General features: G+C 47.4%; 1 protein-coding gene across 4 annotated transcripts in view; it reads left to right on the plus strand.

The window, feature by feature from the left end:
* The window catches only part of PRKAG2 (protein kinase AMP-activated non-catalytic subunit gamma 2), a 187225-nt gene that overhangs the window by 94924 nt on the left and 65923 nt on the right, over nucleotides 1-26378 (plus strand). The window contains exons 1-2 of one of the 4 annotated variants that reach the window (XM_042888106.1): nucleotides 762-835; nucleotides 1152-1351. The exons of 1 other annotated variant lie outside the window; for it this stretch is intronic. In XM_042888106.1, the coding sequence (XP_042744040.1) occupies nucleotides 1246-1351 (106 nt within the window). In that variant the 5' untranslated portion in view covers nucleotides 762-835; nucleotides 1152-1245. 2 more of the 4 variants (XM_042888108.1, XM_042888105.1) reach the window with 2 other exon arrangements.

A 26378-nucleotide genomic window follows, 5' to 3' on the forward strand; every position in this document is an offset into this window, starting at 1 on the left:
GTGACGGCTGGAGGAAAGGCTGGCACTGAGACTTTGAGATAAAGCTTTCTATTTAACACAACTTTTACCATGATTATGATCTGATTTTTGGGTGGTGCTGTGTGGTGCCAGGTTTTGGACTCAGTGATCCTTATGGATCCCTTCCAACTCAAGATATTCTATGATTCTGTGATAACTGTTGCAAGGCTGGCTCCGGTAGTTGGATTATGACTTGGGTAATGCCTGCATCCCCTCCCACCTGCCCAAGCTCTAGCCCACACTGCTCATCCCTTCCCTAAAAACCAGCATAATACAAGTAGGCACAAAGCTTACCATAATACACATCTGCCTGTAGGGAAGAACAGCCCAAGGAGTGCTTGTCTCATTGGAAAGGCCACGAAGCAGATTTGTGCTGCACATTTGTGCCGGCTGTCTCAGGCGCTTTTTTGCTTTGCAAATTTGAATAGGGCAACCTATGCCAAGCATATAGATATGCATAGCACAAGGAGGGCTTGTCGCTGGAGAAAGTCCAGCCTGTAGCTTTGGAAACAGTTTCAGTTCTTGTTCTGAATTGGCAGATGCTTGTTTCCATTCAGCCATTCGTCACTTGCTGCGGAGGGCTGGGCACGTCTGAGCTCATCAATAGGCAGCAGGACCAGGCTGTCCCTGCGAAGACCTCGCGCTCATGAATCAAAATAGTTGGGTGATGTCATGGCACGGTGCGAGCGTGCCCGGGTCGCCTGGTGCCAGGAATTGTCTGTACAGGGGTGGTTTCCTTTTACAGCCTTTTAAAGAGTCATCATGCTGCGCTGCACATGACTATCCCCTTCAAGAGGGCTCGTGGTGCCTCTGCACGGTTAGTGGTTTTTAAACAGGGGAGCTTACCGGGCACTCACTGACCCTTTCTGCATGAGTGGATCTGCTGGGAAATGTTCCACTCCCTGAGGTTTCTGACAGCCGTGGGCTGACTTTGATCCCATCCCACTACTCACAGCTGCTTCCTGCACGCCGGAATTACTAACCTGCCAGGTTGGGCATCCTGCTGGGGACCCTCTCCCTACCAAGACCACAACCAAGTGCCTGGGGGCTGGATTTCCAGCAAGCTGCCCTCTTTTCCTGACTGCACGGTCCTCCTGGAGTTTTATCTTCTTGCCCGTTCTCTTTGGGTGTAGGTGACACGTTTCTGCCCCTTGTGCCTCCTTTGGATTACAGCTGTGATTTCTTTTTGCGACGGGGCATGACCGACAGCTGCTGCTGCACGGCTGTATGCTGCAGCTCATGAAGCGTTTCGGGAGCTTCAGGGGAAGCAAGAAGAGGAAGGAGCAGTACAAAAATGTGGAGAGACGCTGGTCTGACCCTCATGGCCTCTTAGGTAGGGATAAGCAATGCTTCCCATCAGGATGTGGGGATGTTGGTCCTTCTGTGTGGGGGTATCGGGTAATTGAGCAACAATTTTGTGGTTCCTAATTCCACTGACTGAACTGTGCAGCTGTTGCAGGGGGTTATATGCATGTTATTTTGCACCAGGGGTGGACGTCTGAGCTGACACTTCTAACACACAGAATTTACCTATAGGAAAAGAGCAATACTACAGCTTTACAGCAAAACTTACAAAATCCATTCAAAAGAGACTGTGAATAATGTGCTTTTCACTGGAAAACAGTGACTAACTGCTGAGTTAGGGCCAACACTGTACATTCAAAGATGGATTTTAAGTAAAAAAGAAATGCATATCGATCTAAGTTACTTGTTTAAAATAAGTTTATCTTATTTTAAATAACTTATAAATAAGTTTCATGTTTAAAAACATGTCTTTCTGATATCACCGTCTGCTGTGTAGTTGTGTTTAAGATGCACTTCCATGAATCAAAAACTTTTCCTGGGCACGGAGAGGTAACTGCAGTGCAGGGGCTGAGCTGGGGAACATCATACTTTTGCTGGGACACAACAGGATCTGGATTAGTAAAGGGCAGTGGAGAAATGGTGATGTTCAATGTATTTCCTATATTGATTAATTGTAGCTGATTCACAGCGCTGTGGTTCCCCGAAGACCATGAGTTCTACTGAAAGTTTCTGCCCTGTGACCAAGTGGTTTAAAAATGAGTTACAGTGTCAGCAGCACCAGGCGGAGATTAGAGAGACAGACTCATTCAGCAAGTCTGCAAGGCTCCTGAGTCACTCTGGAGTCACTACACTAAATCCAGCAACCAGTGTGAGTTGTGCTGGACCGTATGGGTGGTGCAGAGAGGTGCATACAGATGTAGTGACTAGGAGATAGTATTGATGGTTGGAGTGGCTGCCCACCCAGAGAGCTGGTTTTTCTATCATTTGATGTTTTGTGATTTATCTAGTGGCTAACCGTGATGTATGTAAGATGTCCTACTAAATGCTTCTCTTTTTCTCCTGTTTTGAGCAACTAAATTTTTAAATCTAAGGTATACTGTGTCTTGTTCTGTGTTGACCTAAAGCAACTTGAGGGTTTCTGTTGGCACCTTGAGCTTCCCTTCTCGTGTTTCACCACTGGGATAGGAATAGCCATCTGCAAAAGGATTCCCTGCAAGGAGCAATGGCCACAGCTGCAGGTCTGCTTCCTGCAGTCAAAACCTGTTGCTTCTCCTCCTCCATAGACAGTAGTCCATCCTGTCCCAAGAATGCTGTCTGTGTGAAACTGCAATGTCTGTGACAGCTCTAAAAAAATAGGTGGAAGGCATAATGTTCACTGCACACCATTTGCACTACTCATCCTCACTGCTCTTGTACAGTGAGGCCTGGTCAGCTCTGCCCCCCGTGTTCGCAAATGGAAACCCCACAGGGTCTGGACTCCTTTTTGGGAACCAGGTTAACACTTACAAATGGTTAATGTTTTTTGCCCCAAATGGCCTTAATTATTTGCAGGGAAATGTCACAAAGAAAAGCTTTGTGTTATTTACTAGTTTTAATATGTAGCTTGCTGCTATTACACCTTGCAGAATGCTTTCTGAGCAGCTTTTCAGGGGACTGTAGCAGACCCAGCAGAATTTCCTCCTCCCTACTGTTGTCTGTAGGGCAGGATGGCTGTTGGCTGCTGCAGGGCAGTGTGCTGTAATGGATAGGCTCCCTGGCATTTCTGAAGGGGAGAGTTTTCTGACCCCAGTGAGGCTCATTGCTCTGCCCTTTAAAGGACACCATCCATTCCACAACAGATTGAATAACACATGCAAAAGGTGCAGTGTTGAAAGCATTTCTTCCTTGTGTCCATCACGGAAACCCCTTTGCCTCACAGGCAGCTGCAGTGAGGCCAGAGCTGCTACAGGCACTGGTGTTGTGCCTCAAACTCCCTTTGGATGCTTTTGGCCTCATTGAGCTGCCCAGGAGCTGCTCAGCCTGCGCCTTGCCTCTCTCAAGATGTGTAGATTTGCATTGTAGAAGATGGAGCTGAGGCCCGCTGAGCCTGTGCCAAGGCTTGAGGCACAGGGCTCCTTCCCTATCATGTGTGCTGGACAGGTATTTGGGTCCAAAATAGAGCTAAATTAAGTGTTAACTTGCTGAAATCAGTCTCAGGCCCCATACATACAAGTGCAAATGTGCATCCCTGCTACCCTGCTCTGCCTGTCTCAATGAGAAGGGCTGGAACGCATCCCCAAGTTGCTGTGGTTTAGAACAACTTTAAAGCAGCTCTGAGGCTCAGCCCATGTGGAAATGTCTTCTCCTCTAGGTCCGAAATCACAGAATCATTTAGATTGGAAAAGGCCATCAAGATCACCAAGTCCAGTCATGAACCTCGCCTATCTGATCCCATCACTAAACCGTGGTCCCTAGTGCCACATCCATGCATCTTTGAAACATCTCCACCAATGGAGACTCCACCACCTCCCTGGGCAGTCCATTACAATGCCTGCCCACCCTCTCCATGAAGGAATTCTTCCCAATATCCAATCCGAACCTCCCTTGGTGCAGCTTGGGCCCATTTCCTCGGCCACTCAGCAGTGCTGTAAAAGAACTGGATAAAAACTTAAAATCGTGCTTCTCTTTAGAAGCAGCTAAAACCATCAGGCATGAGAAACTGAGACTGCTTTGCTTTGTTAATGATTTTCTCTCCTGGTTTTCATGCTCTGTTGAGCTGACAGGGATTTTAGATAATGTGCAGCCCTGGCTGATCAGTGCCGATTAATCTTGTACTGCAGAGAGCTCCAGGATGTGGAAGCTGTGAAATTTCTGTGGTTGATTGTCAGGAAGAAGAAAAGCAGTGACAAAGCGTGGTGAAATGCCTGAGACCTTATTTTTAATACCAGTTTCTGCCCCCCTACAGTCTCTGTGCTGCTGCTTTCTGTAAATACTCATTCTGAAGCATTTGTGTCTGCAAAACCAGCAGAGCCAAGCTCCCTTTGGGCAGCCTGGCTTAAAATCTGTAGCTGGTTTTGGCAGAGAGAGCTCCTGTTTTGGGAGTATCTGTGGCTGTGGTCCTTATTAGTGCAGGGCTTTGTCTCCCACACACAGATCCATACATACTTTGTTTCTTTCCTGTCTTAGGTATATTTTAATTCTGCTGCAATTCAAATGGCATCATTCTCTCTGAAGGAGAGAAATTAACAGCAAAGGTTGGGATTAATGCTGCGTAGAACTGCAGAATGCAAGTGTGAGAGGAAAGGAGATTCACTGAGGTGGAAGAGGAGAAATTGAGAAAGAAGGGAGCCTGGTACTGACTGTGAGTGAGAGCAGATGCAACATTAACCCTTGCTGAAAGCAGATGATATCTATAGGTAGATGAGTCTGGAAAACCATCTTAATTACCTTGCAATATAATAATTTATCTTATTTTTATGAGAAAAGAAAATAATGCAAATAGAACTTGCATGTATGATGTCACAGCTTAGCGAATGCAGCCTGAAGTGTCTGCATGCCAAATGGGGCAGGAGCTCTATTTACATCCCCAAATCACAGAATCACAGAATTGCAGGGCTTGGAGAGGACCTCAAGAGATCGAGTCCAGCCCCCACTGAAGCAGATTCCCTGCTGTAGTTTGCACAGGTAGGCGTCCAGACAGATCTTGAATATCTCCAGAGAAGGAGAATGCACAGCAGTTACTGATTTCCACACGTGATCAAAATTGCACTCTCATCCTTTCTGCCTCCATTGGGAGAGCTATGGTGCTCTTTTGCCTCTGCCTACTTTTACTTTGCTATTCATGGCTCTGACTCTCAGAAGAATAACTACACGAGAAGCTGTTATCCTAGACTGACTTCTGCTGCAATTGCAGTTGCAGGAGTGCAATTTAAAAGATGCTGTTAAGGCAGTTTGTTTGCTGGGCTTATGGGATCGGCAGGTCCCTGGAATTGCTGGGATTTGGCTGTTTTCCACTTTCAACTTTATTCTTGTCCAACCTAAAAGCAGCTCAAGGACTCAGAGATGCCCTGAGAGGTGTGATTTAACACCACAAAATTGTTGGAGCTGTTTTATTGTCATTTCATGTCATGTCAGATTCATGCTGAAAGGTGAAGGCTTAGGTCTTGAGAGCAAGACGCTGCTCCAGGAGCAATCTTTGTGCAGCTGGCAGGAATTGGCTGGGCTGGAAAGGTCACGCAGCCGTGCTTGGCTCAGGAACACAGCCCAGCACACTGGCACTGAGGAGTTCCCTTCTTAGCTTGTCCTTTCTCTGCTCCTCCTTGGATAAAGTTAGGGTGACTTAACTTGAAGAGAGATGATAGGATTAGCTGATATTAATTAACAACATCCTGTTGATTCTTCAGAGTTTGTTCCAGGCATCGAAAAACAGCTGTTTCCCCAGGCTGTGTTCTCAGCAGGGGAACAAGGGGCCTTTTGAAACGCTCAGAACTACAGTAGCTGGATTGTTCAACAGACGCTGCCCGTCTGGCCCTGTGGCTTTATTTCAGTCCATACAAGATCCATCATGAAGCATAAGGGACTCCCGGGACAAGTCCTGCCTCTCTGGTGATGTTGCTGGGAGGAGTGGAGAACATGTGAGGTCTCTGCTGCTTTCTGCTGGCATCACGCTGTTGTGGCTTAGAGCATCACAGGCAGTGGGAGGAAGATGTAATGAATCACAGAACCATAGAATATCCCAAGTTGGAAGGGAACAATAAGGACCACCAAGACCAGCTCCTGGCTCCAAGCAGGAGCACCCAAAACTCAAACCCTATGTCTGAGAGTGTTGTCCAAATGCTTCTTGAACTCCAGCAGCATTCAGACCTCAAGAGATGTCTGTCCTCTGGCATCCAGTTGGAGTAAGAGGACACATCTCAGAGCAGAGAGCAGCTGGAGTGGGTTTCCCTTCGGAGAACATCAGTGGACGTATATGCACAGACTGGTGAGGAGCTAAGAGACATCTGCAGTGAATGATGTCCATAGTCTATAGTCTATAGGAATAAAATCTAGTGGATTTCTGGTTAGTTGCGTAGTTCAGTTCCATTTCAGTGCTTTTGTATAGTTTTATTTATCCTACACAAAATATAAACTCTCTTCAAAATTACTGCATAGTGTATTAGAGATGTTGAACAAGAAAGAATAGGACAAGAAACCAACTGAAGGATTTCAGACAGTGGAGAAATGAGCATGCAACAACTGGAGAAATGAAGCAGATGAAAGCTTTGCAGAGGAAATAGAAGCATCAGCTCAAGGAAGCCATGGCTGACTCACTCCTAGTTGGTAACAGGCCTGCTTGGAGGGGGAGCTTAAAGGAGGGGCCCCATAGGTCTGTTCTACCCATGTGTCAGGGATTCAGTGAGGAGTGAGATCTGTTCTTCACGGAGAGAGTGATGAGGTGCTGGAACAGGCTGCTCAGAGAAGTTGTGGATGCTCCATCCCTGGAGGTGTTCAAGGTCAGGTTGGATGGGGCCCTGGGCAGCCTGCTCTAGTACCCTGTGGCAGGGGGTTGGAACTTGATAACCCGTGAGGTCCCTTCCAACCCAAGCAATTCTGTGATGATTCTATGATTCTATGATTGTGTTTCAAGCAGATGGCACCTAGTATTAAAAGCTACCTTCTGGATGGTTGATACAAATGAAGCATGGCCTGTTGAATCCAGGACATCCTTAAGGCAGTACCGAGCTGAGCAGTGCCCCGTGGGGTGACATCCCCACTGATCAGTTGGAGGAACCACAACAGGACTGCATCTGTATTAGCAACCTGTCACTACAGCAGCTCCTCACATAACCTGCCATGACACTAAAAATAGATAGCTTTGGTCTCCAGTAGAGAAAACCAAAGGAAGTCAGAAAGGACAGTGATATCAGAAGCTGCACAGCCAACAATTAATGGAAGGATGGAGCATTTGAAACTACTTATAAATAATCTATTGTGTAAAGCAAATATCTGAAAGGAATCTCTTTAATTCAGGCACTCCACAGCATCAGAGAGTTTGAGGCGTTAGCAGAGGGCATGCGTTGCATTTTTATCAGAGGGAAGTGTTTGCCATTGCCACTAAGCACACAGGGGTGCTGCTTAGGGGGATGAAAGATCTCTTCTTCCGAGTAACCAAAGTGGCTGCTGTTTCATGTTGAAGTTGGTGGGAGCTGAGTTTTGGGACTTGTTCCACACTCAAAGGGCCGCAGAACCAACTGAAAATGCCTTTGGTGGGAGAAGAACAGCATCTACTCAGCTCACAAATCCCACCCAGTGTGTGTGGCACTCAGCTGAGCTGTCAGAGGTGGCTGCAGCCAGCATGGTGTTCAGTGCTGTCAGAGAGAGTTTGCTCCTGATAAGAGGCCAGATTGTTTTAATGACCCGTTTGGGCTGATGGTTTGTCAGCATGGCTGATACATGATATCTGTAGGCTGCCCCTACCCTCTGCTCTGTGAGCACTGTTTTTATTTCATATTTTTTATTGCGTTTGTTATCATCTTCATCTTCACCTAGCACTGAGATAAGCAGTCTGCTATGGTAGCACAGAGAATCTCAAGGGAACACCTGTGCAAAGGGATGCTGGTGAGAGAGGGTACTAATCTCAGTCCTCAATTCTCTTCAATCTTGATGCATATTGCAAGGAAAAAGGTCAGATTATTTATTATGACATATTTTGGACATTCACTGCTTTTCCACCATCTGGGGATTTCTACCCTATTCTACACCTCTTTACTGGGTGCTCTTCTTAATCAGTTTTGGGGCTATGAAGAAATGTCACCGTGAAGTGAGTAGAAACTCAGTGCATTCCCAAACAGAATGCACAGAGGTGTGAAAATAGAAATGTAATTCTTTAGAATAGAGTAAAATTATTTATTGATTTTACTGGCAATGTGAAGCTCACAGGCTACCCTGTGCCTGTTGTCACCACTGTCTGGGGACAGTGAGCATCCCCAGAGCATCCCCCTTGTCTGGCTGAAGGAGGTGAGAGCAAACGGATCCTGGTCAGTGCACACATTGCCTCAAGGACCTGTGCATCCCAAGCTGGCCAAGTCCCCAGGGAACATGAACTGAGGTTAGCTGTCAGATTTGGGCTTGTTTCCTTCCTTCCTAAAAGGATACCAGATTTTCCCTTCTATCAGCCAGATCCTTCTTTAAAGCTTTATGGAGATCCTTCCTGGCAGCATCAATGTGAAAACTAGTGCCTGGAGGCTGCATGGAATCTGTGTGAACCCAAAACCGAAGGGTTGTAAAACAGGACCGCAGTGTAAATCATTACAGATGTTCCCCCAAATAAGCACTGGAAGCTTCTGTAAAAAGCACAAAGCAAAGCACCAAACTCCCTGCAAGAAATCCCAGCAGTAAGACTAATCTTGAGACATGGAGGCTAACGCAGAAACCCTGTCATGCTCAAGAATGACAAAACCATTCCTGACTGAGGAGACGGCAGAGAAATGCCTGGGTTACAGGTGCGAGCTGCCAGCTGAAATGAAAGCCTGCTGCAAAGAACACGAGTGAGCAGCTCATTAAAATTTAATTACTGCACTGCCTGGGAGCTCACGGGTTGCTGCCTCTCCATTGGAGGGAGCTGAGGATGGGTCTTGGCTGAAAGCTGAGACCTGTGAGTCTGTGTACATGGAAGGGAAAGTCCCCCTGAGCAAGAGGAAAACTGGACACAAGAAATCACAGCATTGGAGGCTTATTCCCCATGCAGGGATGGAGAGTAGCTGGAGTCCCCTTGCTGCTGAAGATCTGCTGGGGTGGCTTTGCGGTGCTGTGACAGCCCTGGGAGGCAACAGGGACATGAAAGCCTCTCTATGGCAGCCACTGCTGCGCAAGATAACTCTACAGGAGCAAACTTTAAGTCAGCTAGCATCTAATGCCAACAGCTCCAGCCTCCCAGCTGCCCTGTAATGGGGCTTCTGATTCTCCTTGCTTCCCAGGCATGTTCTGCAGAGAGGATACGTCTGCACAGCACTGCAAGCAGTGCAATTTGAGCTTGTTTCTTCACCTTCTTTCCTGGTAAGAGTCAGGCATCCAGCAGGTTAGATCCCATCTCTGGTGTTGCAATACCTTGCAATAAACAGGCCACGTAGGTTTGGACTTGACCCTTCATGCTTCTGAAAACAGCATCCTGAGCCTCCCCCATTTTTGTGTTTACTATGGATTTGTGGGCAGGGGGGGGGGTCTCTTTTTGTAACACAAATACATGGAGGAGTATGAGAGCAGGACAGGAATATGAGGTGCTTTCTTGACACACTTTCCCAGCCTCCTGCACTTTGTGGCTCAGGTCCTGAGCTAGAGCTGGTGTTTTGTAGCCCTGATGAGTTTTTCTTCCACGACCATGTGTGATTGCTTTTCAAAACCAAACTTGTAGTACGTATAATGTTCTGCAGTTGAAGAACGTGACACATCAGGAATATTCCCTTTCCTTTGTTATGAACCTCCCATATGCCATTTTCCTCCTATGTGCCCTTCCCTGTCTGCCATCTTTATCCCAATCCTGATTCCTCCACTCAGCTTTCCTAATCTGAAAAGTAACCCCGTACTTTCATATACCTTGTCAGCCTTTTCTGCATCTTTTGTAGTTCTGTGGATTCCACTTTGAGGCTGATCCTACAGAAACCCATGGTTACCCATTGCAGTGCATGGCCTGGAGTCTTTCTGGACCTCTGTGTTATGAAGGCTCCTTTGGGCAGAGCCCACAACTGAGCAGGACAAGGCCCATCCTATGCAGACTGTCCACTATGGCACATAACCAGAAGACTTCTCTTGGCCATCCAGGTGGCTGCTCACTTGAAAAACTGTGTGCTTGGTCTTCACGGGGTAGTTTTTCCTGATCTGACTACAAAGAATGGGTACATGTGCAGGGTGAGATAAGCATATAAAGGCAAAAGCATTGCTCATCCACTGATAGGATTAGGAAGGCAGCTTTGTAAGGGCTGTAATAAAGATAGTGAGGAATAGTTGGCTGTCTGGCAGATGGAAGAATGATAAACCTGGGAAGTACTGTGACGTGTTGTATCTATCTGGAAGATTTCACTCAGTAGCTGAAACATTTTTGCTCAGAAAGGGCAGAGATCAAGCTCTGAAGGCAAGTTCAGCTGTGCACACAAGTGCCCAAGGTAAAGTCAATCTCTAAAAAGAGGAGTTGTGTCCTTATTATTTCCTTGGCTTTTGTCTCACTATCTAATCAGCCTTTGCACATGTCAGCAGCACATCCATAATAAGAAAGTGCCATGTGGAGTGTGTGAACTGGAATTAGAGGTGTGATAATCAGCCAAACCGTGTGAGACAATGTAATGGCTGCATAGCATTTGCATTCCTCTAGCTGAGGAAAAGAACTCTTGTATGTGCAAATGAGTTGGGTTTTGTTTTTTATATCAATCAATTCCACGTGACTGCAAGGGGAGCCTTGCTTTGTGATCCCCACCCTGCCTCAAATATCCTAAATTGTTATTAACTCCCTAGTTGGCAATCTGTCTGCTGCCCAGTTATTCTTCTGTGAGAATGCACAGCCTCTGTGTTCTCTGTCAGAGCCCTCCTTCACTCCGATCTTCCCATATTCTGACTAGAGTTGTCAAGGTGCAAGGAGAGAAAGCAAGAGGCTGATGATGCAGAAGGGAGATGTGATGTGCAGAGCAGATACAAGTGAGGTTGGAAGTGATGAGCAGGACAAGTTCTGCAACACCTGATCCTGAATTTACTCACAGCCATGGGTGGCACCCACATCTTCATGCCTGTGGGAAGAGAACACTTCTAAAATTCAGGCTGCTCACCCAGCACAAACCTACCCCAGCTGAGCCCTGCATGCTCTGAGGTTCCGGAGTTCCTCTAGGCTGAGCTGGCAGCTGGAAGAGAGGGATCTAAGACACAAGAGCTTAACCCCCTGAGTGTTAGGGTCTGAGGAGCACACAGGGGGAGGCAAGAACAGGACGCTGGCTGGCAGATAGGAAATGGGAACTCATGGAAATCCTGGATTTATTCCATTATGTACCAGCAAAAGGACAAGAAGATGCAGGGGAAGCTGATTATGTTCTTTGCAATAATATCCTTCTCAAAGACACCGAGGAAATGCCTTCTTGTTAACCAGAAAGATGAGATGAGAAACGCAGCAACGCGCTGATGCAGGAACGGGTCCCAGCTCTGGGTGTGCTCTGGTGTTCTGAAGGATTTGAGAATGAAATAGCTGAATTATATTAAAATGTATTATTTGCAGGGAAATGATAGGATGATTCCCTGCTTCCCTTCATGCCCTCAGTCTCCTAAGACCTCTTTTGAACCTTCTGCATAGGCTTGACAAAAGAAATGTGACTGACGTGGTTTTAAAAGCTGCTGTGAGAGGCTGTGCGGGAAAATGAGTTGTTACAAGAAGAGGAGTTACTGTAGCAGATGCAAATTGGGGCTGTCTTGGCTGCACTGCTGGATTGTGTTTCACCCCAGCTGACTCCTGTTCGCATGGAGGAGTTTCTGGCAAGGTTCTGAGATGCCTTGAGGCTGCTCTGTGGCTGGGAGCAGCTCTGCTTGCACTGGGGCTGTAATGGGGGGGATGGCTGCTCAGCCACTGCAGGGCTTCTGCTGAAGTCAGGAGGTTTGCTGCTTCTTATTTTCTTTCTGCACCCATTCGCAGGGAAGAAATCAACTCTGGTGAATTTGGGCTCGCAGTGGTAGTGAAGTAAGCTGCTGCCAGCAAGGGCAAGTCTTATGGGGAGAGGCTGAGGGAACTGGGGTGGTTCAGTTTGGAGAAAAGGAGGCTCGGGGACACCTCACTGCTCTCTACAACTGCCTGAAAGGAGGTTGTGTTGAGGTGCAGGTCAGCCTCTGCTCCCAGGTACCAGTGATAGGACAGAAGGGAATGGCCTCAAGTTGCATCAGCGGAGGTTCAGAGCGGATATTAGGAAGAATTTCTTCTTCTGAAGTGTTAATGCAGTGGCACAGGCTGCCCAGGGAGGTGGTGCAGTCACCGTTCCTGGAGGTGTTCCAGATGTGGCATTGTGAGATGTGGTCAGTGGGCATGGTGAGGATGGGTTGGTTGCTGGTTGGACTTGGTGAGCTTTGTGGTCTTTTCCAACCTTAATGATTCTACGATTCTGTGACTTTATTTTATGACTCTACCAGCAAGGGCAAGGAGCACAAAACAGTCATTTTTTCCATGGAGTGAGAGGGTAACATGGGGATGTTCTGGGACACTGTAGCAGGAGTTTAAAAAAAGCCCTGATTAAAGAAGACTAATTGGATGTGCCTGTAACGTTCTTAGCATTACTTACCCAGAACAACTTTTGCCTAAGTATTTCACTTTGGAGATTTTACTGTAGCATTCTAAAGAGTCAGTATTGAAGTAGAAGTGAAATTTGATTTCCTTGCCAAAAGCTCACCCCAAGACCTGCTATTTCAAACTGCACTTCTCTGCTGAAGTGGAGAGGATGGTGACTGCAGGCTGGCTCATGCTGGACAGTGTGGTTTATATGGAACAAATGCTTCTGCTTACATCAGCGTTGCTGATCTACTTTTGTTGTGCACTTTGGCATCGTATGGTTCACCTGCCCTGCTAAGATGCACGAGGGACAGGCCACAGCTTCTGCTTGGTTTACAGACACGTAACACAGGGTCTGGTTTGCCCTGGGACACTCGCAGCCATGTGTCAGTTTTCAGTTTGCATACCCACAGGCAGCATTTTATGCTCAGTTATCCCCACCCACACGACTCCCATCAGCGCACACTTCACGTGGCCACCTGCATTTGCAGAGGGTTTTGCATATTTTACTCCAATTTAAATAGTTTCATGACAGGTAGAGGGACAAAGGCTGACTTCCTGCTGAACAGTGGCTCAGTTACTTGCGGTGATACTTTGGTAATGAGTTCCTTTTATTTTTTAATTTACTACTTGCTTCATAAGCATCTTCTTTTATAAGTAATCATCTTGGCTTTATCTGTTCTGAAAAGGACCGTGTTTCAAATGATGACTTCCACAGCATCAAACAGAATATCAGGAGATTCACGTATTTCATTTGGATTATTTTTATCTGCCAACAAGGCTATTTGGGTTCAGCTTTGCAATACACCTCACACTGTGACCTATCTTGAGCTGTTCATCCTAGACTATTTCAGAGGAGAGATATGCCATCATTTTGAAATGACTGAAGCAGCTGGAACGGGCTCCCCAAGGAAGTGGCCATGACTCCAAGCCTGCCAGTTTCAGACTCAATGTTCTTTGTGAGTCCTTTCCAACGTGGGATATTCTATGTCCCTATGATCTGGATGTTCTAGTTGCTCACCCAGACATGTTGTGCTGTGGGCTTCATAGGGCTAACTTTAGGTAACACCTTTCTGAGGCTATATGGAAGGACTGGAGAGCTCGATATCTTCCCAAGCAGTGAATAACCACATCCCACAAACAGACTCTGTGAGGGATCTGAAGCCTTTGAGAAGCTGCTGGGGCACTCAGAAGCTGCTGCCCCCTACGAGGCCAGGAGGAGTACCTGGACCACCTCATGGAGGCCAGGCAGAACTTCAGCCAGCTCTCCTCCTTGCTCTTAAAAGCTCATTGGTAATAGCTATTAATATGGCATCCTTTTTATATCAAGAGGAGTTTTTGAGCAGCAGAGTGGAAGAATGCTATCATTAGGGTTATTGAGAAAGATAAAGCAGAAAAACAATGAGGGTTCCCTTCAAATGAGAATGATTGCTAACACCACGATGAGCTCACACCCTTGTTTATCCTCTTTTGGATGGTAAGTCATAGAGACCATCCCTACTCAGCCAGCCAACAAGGACATTCGTCTAGGAAGGAAATTTCAGCAAAAGCTCACCTACCCCTTGTGATTTCACATCCAGCCCATCCTGGAGAGATGAGTCCACAGTTTTTTGAGTATTTCACAGTTAAAGGGGCAACTTGGAGTCCAAACACCAGGGCACAAAAGCTGGCTCTGGTTCTGCAGTGGTTTCTCCCACGTTAATTTTGTGGGGAGTTTTCCCACTTTAAAGCTGTTTCTGTTTCTGAGGCCACAGAAGCAAAGGGGAAAACCAGCAGGCTTGTGTTTGGGAAACAGGTAAACAGTCTTGCTTAACGCCGAGAAGAAGCAGACTGTGAAAGCCTGCTTCTCTGTACTGGTTTTCGTCGGTGTCAGCAGGGAAAGAGGTGAGCAAGAGCAGAGAAATTCAGGCAGTGGGATTCTTGTGGGAACTGCATCCCTTTGAATATGACATTGCGTTACATGTTTGGGAAAAGCAGCCAGACACGTGGAATAATCTCTAATTTCACTGTGAGGACAGATATTGCTGACATAAAAAAGAGAGCAGCACATTTCAATTCACTTGGGTGGCCACGCAGAAAAAAAACGGGTGGATTGTGTCAGTGTGCCTGCCTCCAACACTGCAATTGCACACAGCTGCCTAGCAGGTGTACAGAGTAGGCTTTAATTGAGTTAAATCAGGTACCACTGGGGCAGGGAGCCTTCAAACCTGCCTAACCTCCCCAAGGTGCTGGCAGGCTCAGTGGCTGTGGTCTCAACTCTCTTGGTTGTGCTACAGACGTGCTCTTGGTTTCAGATTGTTAGGATTCCCCTGTCTGGTCTGGGCCTTACTGTGTACTGCTTACAGTGAGAGAGGGGAAATGAAGACTGAAGGTTTTGTTCTTTGACCAGAGCTTGCTGAGTGATCTTGATTAAATCAGATAAAAGCATTCACCTTCAGGTGTTTGCAGCTAATTTCCTAAAGCCCTGCAAAGATGCCACAACAATTTTCAGTGGTATGGGGAATCCTCAGTAAGGTTGATGGAGGTCAGCCTCGATATGTATATATCAATTAATGGTATGGATTTGGGTGCAGGTGCTAACACGGTTCTTCCCTTAAGCTCTCTGTTCACCTAGCTGGCAAAACTTATGGAGTAAGAGCTCCCTGTTGCACAGGAGTCTAGCAGGGCTGTGTTGGGTGAGCACTAAATCTAGATGAAGAATCTCCTTTTTCAAGAACGTCACCGTATTGGGCATTACCTCCAATCTTCCCAAATTTAATTTATCTAAACTGTCACTATCTGATGTACATTAATAGAGGAGATGATGATTTAAAGATTCACTCATTTGAGACTGAATGTAACGTTTTGATCGATGCACTGCGAGGTTTTCAGAAAATCAGAAATCTGCTGTTTGCTCTTCCACATCATCTCAAGGGAGATCTGATTCTTTCTGGGATCGATTCTGTAAACACCATCTGCTGCAGGTATTTCATGGCAGGAGGAGCTGTGCAGGAGCTCATGGGCGTTATTTTACTGATGCAGATTCTGCAAAGCAAGAGGCAGGACACAGCTTAGAGCCCAAAATCAAAGGTGTGCTGACATTTCCAGGAAGGTGTTGGTAGCACGAGTGGTAATGCAATGTGAACAGCCTGATCCAGTGTTTGTTCTAGGGGTTGGAGCCCTGCCCATGGTGAGGGGCTGGAACTAGATGATCTTTGAGGTCACTTCCAACCCAAGCCATTCTGTGACTCTATGATTCCATCAAGTATTCAAGAAGTGATGCTTTCAGTGGTAACAGAGTGCTGCTGAGTTTTGTGGTCTTGGCTGCTCTGAACCAATGAGGCTGTACACACATCAGCAGTGATACACCAGATTTACACCACCTGGTGATGTGAGCCATTGTACTTATCAATGAGTGACCCTGCATCGTGTGTTATTAAAGAAAACATGTTCTCACTATATTAAAACCACATTAGAATTTTTGTGTATGGCTTTTCAAATGCTGTGAACACTTCCTCACATGAATAACATGCTGACTATTTGTAGCAGTGAGCGCTTCCATCAGCTCTAAGCATTTATATTTTATTTTGCATAAACCCTTCCATAGGAGCAAAACAGAGTATCTGTCCTACTAACACTACAGCCTTTTATTGAGATTAACACTGAAATCCAAGCATGAGAAGCAAACAAGCCAGCTGTGGAAGGTGGCAATCAGCAGAGAGACCCTGGGCAGAAGAGTGTGGCTGTTTCTTACTGTAGCAGGAACCTCAGTGCTGGATTTGGAGATGATGAAAGTGCCCATAAGGGAGCATGCACTGTATGTGCTGGCCTGTTGCCACATGAGCCTGACAGGGCTGGCAGTGGAAGGGTTCTGCAATGTCCTGTGAGGCACAAAGGGAGTTTTGCTGTCCTAGGATGGAGATAGAAAAGTCTCCATACTCACATTTGCCTGGGATTGCCATTGCATTTGTTTCCCATGTAGAATCCTACAGGAGCTGAATTTACTTCTCCTCTTGCAAAGCATCAAATGGTATTTTTCCTCTAACATTTCCCTTTCCCTTCTTCCCTTCCCAATAGCTGTGTAATTACAACATAGTTTTGTTAACTTAATCCCAAATTTTCACCTGAGTTGCATCAATGAAAAAGCAAGCATTTAGAGCAGAACTTAGCTGTATACTCACTTTATTTTGACTCTACACACATAGCTTTGGACATGCTGCTGCTGTTCCTCACTGTGCAACACACAAGAAAGGGAGCAGAGCTCTGTGGGATGTCAGGGCATGAATTGCTGTTTAAGTTAAAATTGGATCAGAGTGTAAAACACCCTGAGAACACGGGGAGCCCAGGAGCAGCTCATGTAGGCCTCTCTGGCAGCCTTGGCTTGTTTACATATAGATTACCTCGTGTGCATCCCCAGGGGGAAATTTTAGAGAGCTGTTGGACAAAGGCAGTGGCTCAGTTTGGAAATTACAGAAGTCCCCGTCTGCAAGTTCCAGACCCACACATGGAGGTGGGGACAGGCCCAGCAGCCACCAGCAGCACAGCTGGGGCTGCACGATGGCCAGCCATGAAAGTCCCCTGGGGGTGGCCTGCAGGAAGGGGAAATAGAAACAGCTTGAGCCTCAAAAAAAAATGCTTCATTTCTGACGTGGGGATGTCTTACAGATGCCAATGTACGGAAGAAAGGTTTTGTGGCATTTCAATACAATTCAATCTATGTGCTGCAGAGCTGAGCAGGGCAGCTCTGTGCTCCTGCACGAGAACTGGAGGGCTGGGCTGCTATTGGGGAGCTGCAGTGATCCTGGAAAGAGCCTGCTTCACATCCGAGGGGAATGAAATTACAGTAGGTGGAGAGAGGCTCAGATTTGTGAGAAAGCTCTGAATCACAGAATGGTTTGGTTGGAAGGAACCCTTAAAGCTCATCCAGTTCCTCTCCTGCCATGGGCAGGGACACCTCCACCAGCTCAGGCTGCCCAGGGCCCCATCCAGCCTGGCCCTGAGCACCTCCAGGATTGGGGCACCCACAGCTCTCTGGGCAGCAGTGCTGGGGCCTCACCTCCTTCATCACAAAGAATTTCTTCCTTATATTTATCTACATCTACCCCTTTTTAGTTTAAAGCAATTACCCTTTATCCTATCATTACATTTCCTGATAAAGAGTCCCTACACAGCTTTCCTTTTTTTCTCTTTGGGTGCTGGAAGGCCACCATCAGGTCTCCTCAGAGCCTTCTTTTCTTCAATCTGTACAACCACAGCTCTCTCAACCTGTATCCATAGGAGAGGTGCTCCAGTCCTCTGAGCATCCTCATGGCCTCCTCTGGACCTGCTTGCCTTTGAGGAAAAGCAGAACAAAGCCACCATTAGCCACATTACACACTAGAGACATACTGCTGGAACAGAGGCAGAAATAAGTCCATGCAGGAACAAATCAGAGCACGTTACAAACTATATTTTATACCCAGCCTCTGAGTCAGACTACATAAGGCACAGCTTGATAAGCCAGGATGGGTAGGCTGCTATTTTTGCCTACATCTTATTACAGGTTATGCTTTACATAATTGATGTTAATGCTGGTTGACTCCAAAAGACAATGTGTGGCTCAAAGGATAGATTGCACCTGGGTTCTCAGGGGAGGGAGCTGCTTTAGGTAAGTCTAATGGATGCTCATTTCTGCAGAGCCCCGTATACTGCCCTGCTGAGGTCTGTCCTCTGCTGGGCTTTGTTTTACATTATTAATTAAACATACTGTGCTTCCAAGCACTTCAGACCCTTCTTAAGTTGCAATTTGATCAATTGATACACAGTGCACCACAGGTATAAATAACCCTATTGCATTAAAGTGACATTTTAAGTAGTTCTGTGGCCAGAGAATGCATCTAGGAAGAACTTCTCAGTGCCCAGTCATGACTCTGCGTTGCTTTAGAAATCCTCCACTACCAACTCCTTCGGTCTTGAAAAATGCCTGTTGTTCTGAGCAAATGGATTAGCACTTTTAAGAGGCAGAGCAGTATAAACATGCATTACTGGGTGCTTTAAGGCAGTTGTATTGGCAATAACTCTCCACAGAACAAGAAAACTGCCACTTGGAAGGGATCTGTACAGTGGTTAATCCCCATAGAACAGCAGCTGGCTCCCTGGAAGGTCCTCATTTCTGCTGCTGGTGTAAAAAAACATTTGTCTTCTGCAGTGCATTTGAGTGATTCTTTCCAGATTTAACCTTGAATTTGGTCTCTGTTCATCAGGATGAGGGTTTGACAGATGACAAAGAGGGATCTTGGATTTTAAAAAGCTTTTGGATCCGCCTGAAAGTTTTACAGGAGAGTCCAGAGATGAATAAAGGAGGGTCCAAGTGGCTGCAACTGCCTGTAAATAAACATTCAAAGGTGTTTCCTGCACTCTCAGCTTCATATACCCTGCTGTCAGATAGCTCCCCTGCTTTCAATCTACATTTCTCCTGTCTTGGCTTTATTCAATTAAGAGAAACCCCCTGTGCCAATCAAACCACATGGCTCCAGGTGCTAGGGGGAAAGTTGACAGCTCAGAGGATAGGAAGGAGATCGAGGGAAAGGTTTTACTGGATCACATTCTGGCATGTGACCGGGAATCACAGGTCCCCAGCATGCGTCCCCCACCTCCAGCAGCCATCCGCATGCCTGTCACACTCTGACACTGGATCTGCAGCAACTGTTGCTGCTGGCATGTATTTATCTTCAGCGGGATTGAAAACAGAGCCAGAGCAAAATGTCATCGAAACTCCAGCAAGACATAGAAAAGAATATACCGATGTGAACGAAAACAGCATGATTTTTGTTGGTTTGAGCAGAGGAATTGGGGTGTCACCTTTGGGATTTTTTACATGCTGGATCAATTGTTCTAAAATACAGTTTGTAGTACACTGTCGCTCCTGCACAGACTGATTTCTGTCCTTGTGTTGCTCACTCTGCAGGATGGAGCTTGGTGGCCGGGAGCCTAGCAGCAGGGGAGGACACAGGGCATGGGGAAGCAAGGTCAGAGCTCAGCGCAGTGACAAAGGGACTCAACGCTGTCTGTCAGGGACCTATTTCCTAACTGCACAACAGTGAGGGCCTCCACAGCCTGCACGTTTATCTTGGCTGTTTAGTGGCTGACCCCATTCTGGTTCCGACCCTTTTAGTTTCTGCTGCACTCAGCTGTGCCCCAGCCCTCTGCTCAGCTCTGGTTATTTTCCGTCGCACTCAATAGCTTTGTCAGAGCCCTATAATTTCACTACAGTTTTGTTTATCCTGATGAAGCAATGCACTCAGTGCAAGACAAATAATTCTCTTTTTGATGAAGCTCCCAACCTCTCATTCCTCCTGCTCTGCCCCCTGGTCGGTGCTGGCACAACCACTCCCCTCTCTCTTCTTGCTGCTGTCACAGTTACATGGACAGCAAAGCTCCTCTAACAGCTACGTTTGCTTCTGTTAGCTCTGTAATATTTGAAGGCTGTGCTAGGAAATTGCTCACACCCAAGCTCCAGGGTTCCATGGGGTGAGCAAACCTGGCACAGCCCACACCGCGCCGTCAGGCTGAGTCCTTTTGCATCATCATGATGGCCAGTGAAAGGCAAATGCTGTCAGACATCGTACACTTGGCTCCACACACGGTGTGAATACCTCAGGCACCAGCAGGGCCAGTGCCAGCCACGTGGTGCTCCGGGCATCAGCTGCCTGGGCTAGAGCTCAGCTTGTGCCCCACATCCAGCTCAGCTCAGCTGTTCCTACATGCGTCATGTTCAGGTCCAGCAGAACTCCAGGATGGGGCTTTATGTTCTTTTGCATCAAGAAGAATGCTTAAATACCAGCTATCTTCCACCACAGTGTGATGGTATGAGTGATGCAAGTAAACTGCTGTGGCTCCCTGTTGTGATGAGAGCCTGCAGATCTCAAGGAACACCTGGAGGGTCACAAGTACCGTTCTGTGCTCTCTGTCCTCCCTTGGGGTGTTGAAAGGAGAATGGTGCAGAACTTCCTGAAGCGTGTCAGCTAACATGTAAAGTCCTGGTCTGGTAGGAGTAAAGGATCAGATGTTCGCACCATCTCTGCAGTGTCATCTTTGATTTTTCCGGAGGTGTCAGGATCATAATCAGCTGTCAGTAAAAGCAGAGGTGCAGGAAAGCAAAGGCTGTGGTTCTCTTGGCAAGGACAGTGTCTCCTAGTCTCATGTCCCCTGATTCTGGGCTGGAAGCACTCGGCAGCAGTTCTCCTTCTGAACTGGTTTTGGTAAAGCTGGAATCTGGGAGACCTCGCTGTGGCTTTCCAGTACTTGAGAAGAGCTTATAAATGGGAGGAAAATCAACTTTTTACTTGTGTAGAAAATGTTAGGACAAGGGAGAACAGTTTTAAACTAAAAGAGGAGAGATTGGATATCAGGGGGAATTTTGCACTGAGAGGGTGGTGAGGAATTGGCACTGCTGCCCAGAGACTTTGGGTGCCCCATCCTTGGAGGTGCTCAAGGCCAGGCTGGATGGGGCCCTGGGCCTTGAGCTGGTGCCTCAGGTAGTAGTTGGCAGCCTTGCCTGTAGCAGGGGGTTTGAACTGGATGATCTTTGAGTTCCCTTCCAACCAAACCATGACTGGTTTTGCACTGGGTACCAGCAGCTGGATCTCAGCATCAAACACCATGTCACCAATGCTTGGGAAACTGGAGTAATACAGAGCAGCTTGCTTCTTGCAGACATGCCTGAAAACTTGTCACAGTTCACTTTCAGATGCATATTCAATATGAGTGACTTTCTGAGAGAGAGTCCTGGCTGCATGGGGTATATGCAGAGATCAGGATAGAACTGGTCTTGTCCTGAGCTGCCTGTGCTTCGAGGAACAGCCTGCAGCATTGTCTGGCTGTAACAACCAAAAACAACCCGGTTTCCAGCACAACAGTGGCTTGTTAAGAGGAGAGAACAGCTCATGGTGTATTTTCAGAAACGAGGTCAAAATAGTGCAGCCGAGGAGGGAAGTGACTGCTGCAGTGGGCTGGTAATCAGATACAAAGCCTTTCCCTTCTAGCTTAAAACCAGCCTCGGTCAGCAGTGTCTGAATCTTTTATCGTCTGACAGTTGCTCACTGTGGCCTTTGCAGTGATGGCTTTGCTCTGTGACATCTGAGTCAGTGCTTGCATACCCAGCACCCAGGGCTGTCTGTGCATCCCTTGAGCCCTATAGTGCCGGCTGGGGGGGGCAGCAGGGATGCACACAACTTCTTTCTTCCCTGAAGGAAAACTTTCTGTTTCCTCTAGGAGGTCTGGTTCTGCCCTCAAGATCACAGAATCACAGAACTGTAGGGGTTGGAGGAGACCTCTGTGAATCATTGAGTCAATCTCCTAAAGCTGTTCCCTGCAGTGGGTCACACAGGAGAGCATCCAGGAGGGTTCTGAGTATTTGCAGAGAAGGAAGAGACTCCACAACTTCCAGGGCTCTGTCACCCTCACAACGGAGGCTTTTCCTCATGTTCATACATAACTTCCTATTTTGAGTTTGTGGCTGCTGCCCCTTGTCTGTCACTGGGCATCATTGAAAAGAGCCCGGCCCCATCCATGTGACTCTCACCCTTTAGATATTTATAAGCATTGATAAGATCCCCTCAGCCTTCTCTTCTCCAGGCTGAACAGCCCGAGGTCTCCCAGCCTTTCCTTGTAAGGGAGATGCTCACAGCCCCCATTATCTTTGTATCCCCATGCTGGACTCTCTCCAGCAGTTCTCTGTCTTTCTTGAACTGGGAAGCCCAGAACTGGACACAGTGCTCCAGATGTGGCCTCACCAGGCCAGAGCAGAGGGGAGGATCACCCTCCTATCCGGGAGGTACCCTACTGGCCATGCTCTTTGGAATGCAGCCCAGAATAGCAAGAAGGCCTATGGTTCCCTCCTCTTCATGTCTGCCTGTGTGCAGGTGGGTTTAAGGCCTTAAATAAAAGGTTGTAGGTGTCTTCTATACACCCACTTTCCTTGACCGTTAAATTAAAGAAAACCACGGAGCAGACCATCACTGCCCATAAGCTGTTCTCTTCTTTTAGTAAAGGATGTAGCTTTTATCCCCAGTAGAAAGATATAATGAAATCAGGTATTGAAGACCTGTCTACAATTCTCTTGTCTGGCACAGCAGCCAGTTGGAGCTGTTCTGCTTTCTCCCCTTGAAATCTATTGACAATATTGACATTCATATTGTAGCCTTCATATGCATCCTTGATTCCTGAGCCTTCAGTCCTGAAGTCACAGCGGCAGCAAACTTCAGGGAAGGGCCTCTGCAGGTTTACTCACCGAGTTTTGACCTGATACAAATCAAAGCACCAAACACGGTGTTTGCTTTGTGAGATTTGCATGGCTGCCAGATTTGCCTATGTTCTGCAGTGTAAAATGTGCTGGTCCTCTGGGTTTCTCACTTCTCTGTCTGTGAAGAACCAGGTTTGGGCCTCCTGGGAAAGGAGAATCTGTGAAATCCCTGCCCTGGGGTAGAGCATTAACCCCAACACGAACAGAAGCCAGCTGAAGTGGCAACAGGGGTTGCCCATGCAGAGCTGATGCTGGTGGGGCAGGAATGAGACTGACGAGTCTAGAGATTTGTTAGAAAGAGGGAAATGCAGTGGGAGAAGGGAAGGAGACACCTGCAAGGGGATGAGGACACTTGTGATGGGAGGAAAGGCAGAGGGAAAGAGCAATGGTTGATATCAAATAGATCGCATTGCCCCACTGTGTGGGGGAGATCTTCTATGGTGTCCCCTGCTCTGTAGATTTTGCTGCTTATGTACTCACTCTCTGGACACGTTGAATGCTTTTGGCTGCTGGTGTTTTCGGATGCTTTGCAGCATGGTGACAGCTCTGAGCAGTAAAACAAGACAGGAATGTGACTGCTGTCATGTGCTGGAACCACGCTGTAGTAGTGAACTGAAGTGAAGCTGGGGTTGGGTGACACAGGAGGGGAAGGATTTCCTGGAGAGGAAAATCACCTGGCCAGTCCTCTGGAAACTGTGAGCGTGTGCTGCTGGAACTCTCCAGGCTGTGCTGTGTTCTGCATCGAAACTCAGCTGCAGTACAACTGAAGGCAGTGGCAACTGTGCTGCCAAGTGGCATAAGGCAGAGAAGCAGGCCAGTAGCAATCTATTTTCAAGCAGACAAGTGCCACAAAGTCATTTGTCATTTCTCCAGAAGGCTCGGGTAGGTGTGCTTGAGAGCACCATGCTGTCTCCTATGCACCATATGTGCAGAAAGAGATTAATTCCCAGGTTAGCAAGATGAGAGCTGTGATGAGACAGAAGCCTGAGTCAGGCGCAGTGGGGAGAGGCGAACGTCACAGGCTGCAGCCGTCCTCAGGTTCCTGTTGAGTTCTGAATGGAGCTGGAGTGAGGGAGACTTTTGTTGTTCTTTTAATAAGAGAAGAACAGAGGTTTTGAAAAACATGAACTTCAGAAGCAAAGAAATGGCACTTTTTGGCTTTATTCTTAGCGATGGCTGTCCTGAGGATCTGCAGCACTCTCATCCCTGCTCCCCTGTAAGCACTGCAGAGAACAAACACCAGCAAAGTGTGCTGTGAGGCTGCAACCCAGTAGTAACTCCGATGCCTTCAGTACAGCTCTGGAGCCACACACACTGTGAGAGCAGACAACTGAAGGTAACCCAAATGGAGCCATTCAGTGGAGCACAAATCCGAGGACCTGAGTCCTAAAGAGTGTGCTCTGCTGCTTCAGACCTCCCCACATGGCACATTCTGAGCATCTGCCTTCATGCTGAGCACCACTGCAGTGTATTCCCCCAGCACGGCGCTGGGGCTGCAGTGTGCAGTGGTGTGTGCAGATATCCCTGTGTCCTCATGTGCACTGCTCCTCTGTCTCTTGGTTACACAGAGCTGCTGTTCTGTGCACCCAGTGGGATTTCAGCAGGGCTCTGCAGGCCAGGATCTGTTCTTTCCATTTCCCAGAAGCAACAACACGCACCATTCTGTGCTTCCCCAAGCAAGTGCTCTTAGAAAGCTGACATGTAGTGGAGTGACTGCGTATGAAACCTGTAGTATGAAATGAAGCATCAGAACAAGCAAGCTGTTACTTCCCGACCTGTGTTCACATGCTGTACATTCAGCATTCCCCTTCCCTTCTCTCCTCCCTTAATTTCCCTTCACCTGCCCAAACGTAAATCCTCCAGGCCAAGGCCTGTGCTACCTGTTGTGCTGCACACAATGCGTGCCACCAGCAACAAAACAAGCACAGTGATGGTAACCCTGCAGTTTGGGACCTCTGCCATGCAAAGCAGCTACGTGGAGAGGGCTGGGGCAACGCTGGGATGATTGTGGCAGTGCTGGGGCAGAACTGGGATGGCTGTAGCTGTGCTGGGGCAGAGCTGGGATGGCAATAGCCTCTCCTTCCACGTGATGGAGGAGACAGTGCTGGCTGCTGAAATAGCACCAAAGAATTGTAGGTTACAGCTTTCTACAATAGCTTAACTGGAAACAAAACAGCAAGGAAAGGCTGGGATGAGATACCCAAGTTTAATGTGGAAAGAGCTGCTGGATGTTTGCTGTAGCAGCCGGACCCGACGTCCTAAAATAAAACCCGAAGTTATTTCATTAAAGCCCGTGATGCTGAACACAGGGTACTCTGTGAGAGTGTAAATGCCAGGTGGTGCATTAAGTAAATAAAGCAGCCCTGCAGTGGGCATCATTTCCCCAGCAGCCAGCCGTGACCAGCACACAGGACAAGTGCCCATGTGAATCCCTGCCATGTGATGCTCTGACACCGGCTGGGAGGGCAGTGCAGGCTTTCCTCCAGCGTTATCACGGTGTTGATAAGGGTCAGCTGTTGCACGTGGCTTATTTGCATGGGTTGGCAGCCACCCATAAGTCATCTGGTTTGGATCAAGAAAAGAAACTGAAAAGCTTCCTGGGCGCTATCAGTTATGTTTCAGGATACATTAACTATTAAGAGCACTTTTATTTTGCTATTAACTAACATGCTGTACAACATTTGGAGTCAATATCACCAGCACCACATGAATGAGAACAGCCAGTAGCCACTTACCTGCTTCGAGCTTCCTAGTTTTACTGTCACTAAGTGGCAGTAAACTTCATTTCACATAATTTGCATCGATTTGCTTATGTGTCAGAATTAACGTGCTATTGTGTCTGAAGAGTGAATCAGCCTAACGAGCAGCAGGCTCAGCGCAGATCCACTGCGGCTTCTGGCTACTTAAAATTCAGCAGCCAAAGTCTGCCTGCTTCTCTGTGCTGCTGCCAGCTGGGGAATGCAAATGGAAGGCCAGTGCTGTCCTGGGAAAGAACCAGACAGAAAGTGTCACTTGGAGCTGCTGCAAATGGAAACTCCCCTGGCTTTTTCCTTTTCCTTTTCTTTTTCCTTTCTTTTTTTTTTTTTCTTGAGAAGTTTCAGTCTAAGTGATACATGAATACACCCTACATATAAACCTGGAAAGCTATTGTAGCAGCAATGTTATCTGCTTTATCTGCTTGCTCAGGTACAGGACACGAGAAAACTGAAGTGTGATCCCTAGGATTTAAATCACAGAATCACAGAATGGCCAGGGTTGGAAGGGACCTCAAGGATGATGAATCTCCAACCCCCTGCCACATGCAGGGCCACCAACCTCCACATTTAATACCAGACCAGGCTGCCCCGGGCCCCATCCAATCTGCCCTTGAACACCTCCAGGGACGGGGCATCCACAGCCTCTCTGGGCAGCTGTTCCAGCACCTCACCACTCTCTCTGTAAAGAATTTCTCCCTGACATCCAACCTAAATCTCCCCTCCCTCAACTTAAAACCATTTCCCCTCGTCCTACACATATCAACCCTTTCAAAGAGTTGATTCCCCTCCTGTC

The sequence above is a fragment of the Lagopus leucura genome, unplaced genomic scaffold, assembly GCF_019238085.1.
Source record: "Lagopus leucura isolate 7727_CA_CO unplaced genomic scaffold, USGS_WTPT01 Super-Scaffold_100157, whole genome shotgun sequence".
NCBI lineage: Eukaryota > Metazoa > Chordata > Aves > Galliformes > Phasianidae > Lagopus > Lagopus leucura.